The 8,832-nt window shown below is 35.2% G+C and overlaps 1 protein-coding gene across 1 annotated transcript in view; it reads left to right on the forward strand.

The window, feature by feature from the left end:
* The window catches only part of LOC140137182 (uncharacterized), a 61,059-nt gene that overhangs the window by 16,494 nt on the left and 35,733 nt on the right, over positions 1-8,832 (forward strand). The window contains exons 8-10 of the mRNA XM_072158834.1: positions 373-438; positions 2,113-2,376; positions 3,382-3,609. Of these exons, the coding sequence (XP_072014935.1) occupies positions 373-438; positions 2,113-2,376; positions 3,382-3,609 (558 nt within the window). The remainder of the gene's footprint in view (positions 1-372; positions 439-2,112; positions 2,377-3,381; positions 3,610-8,832) is intronic.

Raw genomic sequence — 8,832 nt, forward strand, 5'->3', positions numbered from 1 at the left:
GCAGGGGCCCAAATCCAATAAATTTCCCTGCACTTGGGGGGCCCAAATAGACAATTTTTGCTAGGCTTATTGATAATAATTGTATGGTATTGCATATTGTATGGATTCCCCATCTCTCTGCTCCTCCTTTCCCTCTCTCTCTCTCTGTCTCCTCTCTTTTTGCCTCTCTCTCCTTCCTTTTTCCTCTTTTTTCCTTGTACTAGGGGGCGGGGCCCAAATAGGGGAGGGGGCAATATCCCCTCCCCCGGCAGCTACGCCACTGGTTATAAGATGCAGATGTATTGTTTTTAGTGTTTTACAGATGGTATTTGCATTGTAAAGGAAGTTGATCTAAAATATTTTCTTTTCATGGTTTTGTTTCATCTTCTGCAGCCTACATCTACAGCCAGTTTCCCATCTCAAATACAGAAGACTGCAACATCTAAGAAGAAAGAGAAGGTAGGCAATTTCAATCATTGTAAAAAAATCATTGATTTTTTGTGTCAGTTCAACCTATAGACCACTTGACATGTGACGTCATTGCCCGGTAGTATGCGCGCACATTATGGCAATTTCCATTGTTCTTTGACCTGCAGTGTGCGTACGCATCATAGTCTGCTAAGGGCACATGCATTTTAAATAGCCCGCCACATTTCATATAGTACATGAAAGCCATTGAACAGTGTAGCGGCTCGTTCGAGCATATCGATAGACGAGTCCCTCGCCTTTGTTGATAAACAGTGATGTCAAGTGGTCTATACATACATCTATTATATATGGATATCTTGGCTATCTGGAGGAATAATCTTGTTCTTCTAAAGAAGACATGTTTTTAACACTTTTATCTCTTTATAAACTTTCTTTGTTTTTATCAGCACTCTTTGCATATAGCATAGTTATATAATTACTTCAGTGTTATAGCCCCTACTCTGGAGTCTTGACAATTTTCTTTAAGATATTTATTCATTTTTTATTTGTACTTTTATTGGCCACTTTTATTCAAATTTTGGGTGGAAAATTTATAATTTACATAATTTAAAAAAAAATCCTCAAAAGAAGATATATATCTGTTCCATACCTGATTAGATTTTTAGAAAGTGTACACATTATGTATAAGTAGATAATTTATGCAAAAAGCCTGAAATAATTATGTGATACTGTACCTTAATGATTTATGGTACAGGTACTTAATTGATGAAAAGAGTGATATTTACCTTTTATTCAAATCTGATTAGATGTCAGAGGAAAAGTTAGACTATGCCATAGTCGATTTTGATAAATAAAAATATGTTAATAATCATGATGAACACATTCAGTTGAACTCGAAATTATACTGATATTTATTACATCAAAATGCAAGTAAATGGTTATGAAAAAGTTTATATAATTATATTAGTGACAGTAACAGTAAAGGCTTATAATATTATTGAATGCAATATATTATAATGACACTTTAATACTGAACAATTCTGATTTTAGAATCAACCAGTTTAATAATCGCGAAAGCCTGAGTTAAAATTCGACTATGTACTTTGCATGTTGCGCCGGACTTTGCCTGGGAACACACACTGTCACTCATACTTGTTTATCAATCCAATTTAACATGTTTAACCGCAAGCACAAAAGCCTGGACGTACAAGATGCGCTCATACACCTAGTACACAAAGCGCCGCGCAGTTGTGTACAATGTAGTTACCAATGGTAATGGCTCGTGCCCGGAGGATTTAAACCATAACGAGATCAGGGCGACCAATCACAAGCCAGATCCATTTAAAGATGCATTACATCATGGCCAATTTTAGTAGGCCAGAAATCCGACAATCTCATGCGTAGACAACCGTGTTAAACATGTTAACCGCAATGCAAAGTAAGTAGTCCACTTGGGAAGCCAACAAACAGAGGGCGTATGGTGACTAAAAAGATCAGATCAGAGGTGAAAATCTATCAATTGTGCACACATTAATTAAATCAAAGTTTTAATAGTATGCACAATGGGCAAGTGGACTACAGAGAAGTCTATGGAAATGTGCACATTCAGCAGGTAATTTATGCAAAATATCTCGTATACTGAAGCATGTTGTGTTAGTTTGTTAATTTTTGTTCTCATTATCTCTTTGAACTTTTTCATTTTAGATTACATTTTCACTGAGCAACGTTCTGTTTGTCAAACATCTTGAGCAATTAACAAAGAATCAAATCACGAGGTACTTCTCTCATTATGGACAAATAAATGAAATATCGGATATCACGGAACTTGACAAATCTTGTTTTGTCACCTTTGAGTCACCTGAAGTGGTTTTGAAGGCTTACAAGGCAGGACTGATGACCAAACATTTTATTACCCAGAAGGGGAACCAAAAGGGCTCATTACGGTGCTTCCAAAAGGACGGTGACCAGGTAACATTGGGCTATTCCATATGAAATCCACGCTACCCCTGGCAAAGATTTTACTAAAGTCTCCCACAGAGGGAGTATGATTTTCGAATTGAATAGACAATTGGGTAACTTCCAATCGAAATACTCACTCCAGTTACCGAAGATATAGCCATAATACAGAGGGAGTATAGGTTTCAAATTGATTAACCAGTTACATTTGAAAAACATACTCCCTCTGTGGAAGATATTTCAACAATCTTCCACAGGGGTAGTGTTTTTAAGAGAGCCAGAATTTGGTGCTTTTGTGTCCCCAAAACATAAATATGTTTGTTCTTGTATCAGAGGTTAGGAATCTCAACTTATACCCACCCCTTCATTTAGATTCTGAGCTAGAAATAATAAGTGTGTGACATTTCCCATAGTATTGCACACTTGAGGCAGTGAATGCAATTGAATATTTTGAAAAGTTTTATAGACAGTATGTTTTCATCTTCAGGGGACCAATACATGAACATACAATATTACATACATTCGAAATTATATATGATGTTTCCATGGCAACGGTACAGTTCTTAATACGAGCTGGATTTGGGTACTTCTTCCACTAATATACTGCAAGTACCAGTTCCGTAAGCAGATGTGTTATAAATAGCTACAGAAATCCATTAATTGCACAAGTAGAAGCATGTAATATGTTAGCAAGAAAGTTTATTGTAGTGAAAAGGAGATTTCATGGATGAACAAAATTCCTCTTTAACCCAATATTTGTGGAAGAAGGGCCCAACTCCATGGAGTTGGGCCTTTCTTCCATGTAAACCATGATTAAGTGTACATGGAAGACTATTTAGAGCGTTGATTTTGGCACATCTTTCACACACAAGGAAGAACAGTCTGCTGGCAATAAAATGATGGGTCTAACTCATTTTTGTAAAAAATTGGGAGTTGGGCCCTTCTTCCACTCAGGTATTCAATTTTATTACTGAAGGGAGACCTCCAACAACCTGTCATTCGTATTTTAAATTTCAGGTGCAGAAGCCATGCAGATTATCAGTGATAGACATCAACAGTTTAACTGTTGAGGAAATATCGCAATACTTTGGTACGTTTGGACAGATTAAAGATATCCAGATTCTTGGTAGTTATGGTTTCTTGGAGTTTGCATCAGCAGAACAAGTGAAAGAAGCTCTCAGACCAGTCAGAGGTTATACACAATCAAGACATCGCATCGGTCATAATTCTGTTATGTGTTATCGGGTATGTGTGAATAGCTACGTTGTTTTGTAAGCATTGAAGTATAAGATGATTTGAAGATAAGCCCTGTAAGGGAATTGTTGAACACCTGTATATGCTACAGGTGAAGTGCCGTGGCTGGGTGTGCTAGGTTTCTAATAAGCACAAAGGAAAGAATTGCATCCATTGGCCCACTGTCGGAAGCACAGTGGCCTAATAAATGGTTAGGGCGCAAGCTTCATGATCGAAAGGTTGTGGGTTCGAACCCCACCACGTCCAGTGTGTTGCGTCCTTTGGCAAGGCGGCTTAATTCCCAATTGCTTCACTCCACCCAGGTGTAAAATAGGGAGCTGCTGGGGGAATCACATTGCACATGATCGTATAATGTTAACTTGTAAATACTGTAATAATTTATATCATAAAAAATGTGTTTATGGCAATATTAATGATGATAACTGGATGTGTTTTAGTTGTACTGGTACTTTATTTCCATTCAATCACATCCTTGATGATAATGAATTTATATTTAATCTTTTTTATTTCAATAACTCCATTGAATATAATAAGCTGCTGAGTCTAAAATTGAATCCTTTCTTGTATGATGATATTGTTGATAATGCTATGCCAAAGAATCTGTTTAAACCCAATTGTGTTAACTCCTGTAACTACTACTTTGATAATTTACTTGATATTGATGTATCGTTCAGTGACAATTTTTCAATTTTACATTTAAATTCTCGTAGTTTTAACAAAAACCGTGACAACATTGAAATTTTCTTATCAAATTTGAAACACACTTTTTCTGTAATTGCAATGTCAGAAACTTGGTTTAAGGAGGATCAATCTAATTTAATCGATATTACCAATTATAATTTAATTAGTGTACCACGGAAGAACAGGAAAAGTGGTGGTGCTGCTTTGTACATTCATAATTCGCTTTCTTTTAAATTAAGAAAGGATCTTGATCTAATTCAGCATGACTCTTCTGTTAATGTTATTGATCATTCTGAGTCTATCTTCGTTGAAATTATGAATTCAAAGTGTAAGAATATAATTATTGGTAATGTTTATCGTGCTCAAAACTGACGTTGATTCATTTAATTCTGATTTAAACCGTTGTCTTGATGTTATTGCAAATGAAAACAAGCATTGCTATATTTCAGGTGATTTTAACTTAGACCTTTTACAGCACGAGAATGATTTAAAAATTCAGAATTTCCTTACAAATTTCTTTGATCATAATATGTTTCCACTTATAGATCGCCCCACCAGGATAACGTCACATTCTGCCACACTTCTTGATAATATTTTCACTAATGTTTTTGATAAGAAAATTAAGTCTGGTATATGTGTGTCTGACATCACGGATCATTACCCTATTTTTCAATTTACTGATTCTATTTCATTGAAATATAATTTTGTTGGATCCACACATGGTCGTTCATTTACTCAACGGAACATTCATTCATTTACAAATCACCTTCAATTAACTAATTGGAATCATGTTCTTAATGAGGAATCTGTTAGCCAAGCGTATAAGTTATTTATTGATAAACTGTCTGTATTATATAATCGTTGTTTTCCCGTTAAGGCTAAGCGTGTGAATTTAAGTTATAAGCGTATTCCTCATAAACCATGGATTACAACTGCTATTTTAACATCCATCAATCGTAAGGATAAGCTGTACCGCAAATTTAAATCTTCTCCAACAGATGCCAATAAGCGTTTACTAGTAAATTATAGAAATACTCTTACCAGTCTGATTCGTAATTCTAAAAAAATGTATTATTGTAATTTGCTCAGTGAACAAAAGCACAATCTCAAACAAACCTGGAAAATCCTTAATGATCTTTTAGGAAGGAAGCATAAGCAACCTCTTCCAGATTGTTTTGATATAAATGGCACACCAACAACTAATCCTGAAATGATTGCAAATGGTTTTAATGATTTCTTCACCAACATTGGTCCTAAATTAGCTAAAATATTCCTCCTACACATGTTTCTTTTGATCACTTTTTGAATAATATTCCTTCTCCCAGAATTCACTTTTTCTTACACCAACGGACACGAATGAAGTTATCAAAACATGTGCTTCTCTTAGATCTGGTGCAAGTCCTGGATATGATGAAATTAGACCTGATATTGTAAAACATGTTAAACATCTGATTGCTTCTCCGTTGGTTCACATATTTAATTTGTCTATTTCTAATGGAATTTTTCCAGATGAGCTTAAGCACGCTAAAGTTGTTCCTATTTTTAAAGCTGGCGACTCCCATTTATGTAACAATTATCGCCCAATTTCAATCCTTCCTGTGTTTTCAAAAATATTTGAGCGTATTATTCACAAGAGACTTTATAATTTTCTTACATTTTATTCATCACTTCATCAAAGTCAATTTGGTTTTAGGACAAATTATTCATCCTACATGGCTGTTTTAGAGGCCTACAATATGATAGTTTCTAACCTTGATAAAGGTCACCATACTTTGGGTATATTCCTGGACCTCTCCAAGGCTTTCGATACGATCAATCATGATATTCTCATTGAGAAACTTCACCATTATGGAGTACGTGGGAAGGCTTTGGAGTGGTTCAGGAGCTATCTTACCAACAGAAAACAATTTGTTGTGTTTAATAATTGTAAATCTTCTTTAAGTACAGTTCAATGTGGTGTTCCCCAAGGTTCTGTATTGGGTCCCCTTCTTTTTATTATTTTCCTTAATGATATTGTTTATTCTTGAAAGATTTGTCCTTTTTATTTATGCAGATGATACAAATGCTATTATGTCCAATCCGAACCTTGATGAACTTATTTGTTCTGTTAATAATCAATTAACTAATATTTCTGTATGGTTCAAAGCCAATAAGTTGTCCCTTAATGTTCAAAAAAACGAATTATATTATGTTTAAAACCGTCATAGCAATCGCACATACCACAATACTCATATATTTATAGATGGCAATGAACTTATTAAAGTATATATAACTCGTACTAAATTTTTGGGTGTTATTCTTGATGAATCTCTGACATGGTATGATCATACCTCTTATGTTACCAATATTGTTTCAAGATACAGTGGAATATTATTTCGTCTAAAGCACATTCTTTCGTGTGATCGTTATTTACCTTGTACAATACATTAGTTCTACCTCATCTACACTACTGTAATATAATTTGGGCAGATCCTAACAATTGTAATTTGAATTCTATCTATGTGAAACAAAAGAGAATTATCAGGTTATGTACCAATTCTAGCTGGCTGGCCCATACATCACCTTTATTTGGACAGTTAAATACTTTGAATATTTTTGATATTCATAAACTTATCAAAGCTTTATTTATGTATAATTTCAGTATTAACAACATGCCTTGTAATTTTGCCAATTATTTTGTTAAAAATATGGCCATCCACACTTATTCAACACGCTCATCCAATTTGTTTAGCCTACAATATTCAATTATGATTTGGCCAGAAATACCATTAGAAGGCAGGGCCCATTGCTCTGGAATTCTATCCCGATGATATCAAAATCGCCTTGTCTCCCAATTCATTCAAACGCAGCTATAAAGATTATCTGATTTCTTTATACTCATAAATTTATTGCTTCATAAATGCCCTGTATCATAACATTCTATTTTGTACTGTATAAAGTTAATGCATTTTTTTTTTTTTTTTGACTTTTGTTTATATGCTATTGCCATTGCCAACGTCATTGTCTGTCTGCACTAGTCCTGTCAGTCTGCCGTTTTTCACCCCGTCCTTGTCTGTTGTCTGTAGGCGTCTTTTGTTTTTGCACCGAGGGCAATCATGTCTTACGAGCTTTGCTCTTGTGATTGTCCTACCATCCTTTTCTTGAATATTTTGTTATTGTATATAATATGATGGTGAAATAAACTTGAACTTGAAAATCACAATCGAAGTCAGCTGAGAGTATCTGCGCATCAGTTGCGGACTTTTTGAAGCGAAAATGATTCTGATATATCCTAATGGCAGCGGAATAATTGTTGAAGTGTGCTGGTACTTAGGTGTAGCGCACGTTAAATCACCAGCATTTATTTATTTATTTTATTAATGTTTTCATATTTTCTTCAAATTTTGGTCAACCTGATGAAGACATTTGCTTTCAAAATGTTATATTTGTGGCCCTTTGTTTTTTTAATTAATACTTCAATAAATGGCCTCATAATTTATATTTTTAGCTGCGGGTAGCAGCTCTATAAGTCACCATGTCTCTCCGTTAGTCCGTCCGTCCGTCCGTTAGTCTGTTAGTAACAAACGCTAAAAGATGCTGTTACGTCAACATCGTTTGTCGCATGGCTATGGTACTTGGTGAGGGGAGGGCCTATACCGCCCCATACTGGAAAAGAGTTTAGATCCCGAAATATGCTAATTAAGTCATTAAAGGGGCATTACGATTTTCAACAATTTCTAAAAAATGCTGTTACGTCAACATCGTTTGTCGCATGGCTATGGTACTACTTGGTGAGGGAGAGGGCCTATAGGGCAATTAAGTGAAATTTGGGAAAAGTGGGGAAATTGAGGGGAATGGGGGAAATTAAGGGCAATTTTTGGGGAAATAAGGGAAATTGAGGGAAATTCAGGTGAATTAATTGATTTTGTGGGCAATTAAGGGAAATTGGGGAAAATTGAGGGAATTAAGGGAAATTTGGGAAAATTGAGGAGAATTAAGGGAAATTGAGGGAAATTCAGGTGAATTAAGGGAAATTTGGGAAAATAGAGGGAATTTAAGGGAAATTTGGGAAAATGAGGGGAAATTGAGGGAGAATTGGGAACATTGAGGGAAGTTAAGGGAAATTGAAGAGAATTAATGGAAATTCAGGTGAATTAAGGGAAATTGACAAGAATTAAGGGAAATTTGGGAAAATAGAGGGCAGTTAAGGGAAATTTGGGAAAATGAGGGGAAATCGGTTTCCAAACACTGTTGATGTCAAGACGCTTTTTCCCTGAAAATTGTTTGGACATCAAAAGTGTCCGAAATCGGTTTCCGAACACTTTTGATGTCATGCCGCTTTTTTCCCAAAAATCTTTTGGACATCAAAAGTGTCCAAAATTGATTTCCGAACACAATTTTTCAAATTTTGATTTTTTTTTTTTTTTGGTGTGGATGGAAATACCCTTTCTGGCATTATTTTAAGATGAGCACCCTCAAAGGTTAAGCTCACAGAGGGGTTACAGGTCAAAATAGGGGTCAAACTTGAACCTGCTTCAAAGACACCAACACTGC

Source organism: Amphiura filiformis, chromosome 17, assembly GCF_039555335.1.
Source record: "Amphiura filiformis chromosome 17, Afil_fr2py, whole genome shotgun sequence".
Taxonomy (NCBI): domain Eukaryota; kingdom Metazoa; phylum Echinodermata; class Ophiuroidea; order Amphilepidida; family Amphiuridae; genus Amphiura; species Amphiura filiformis.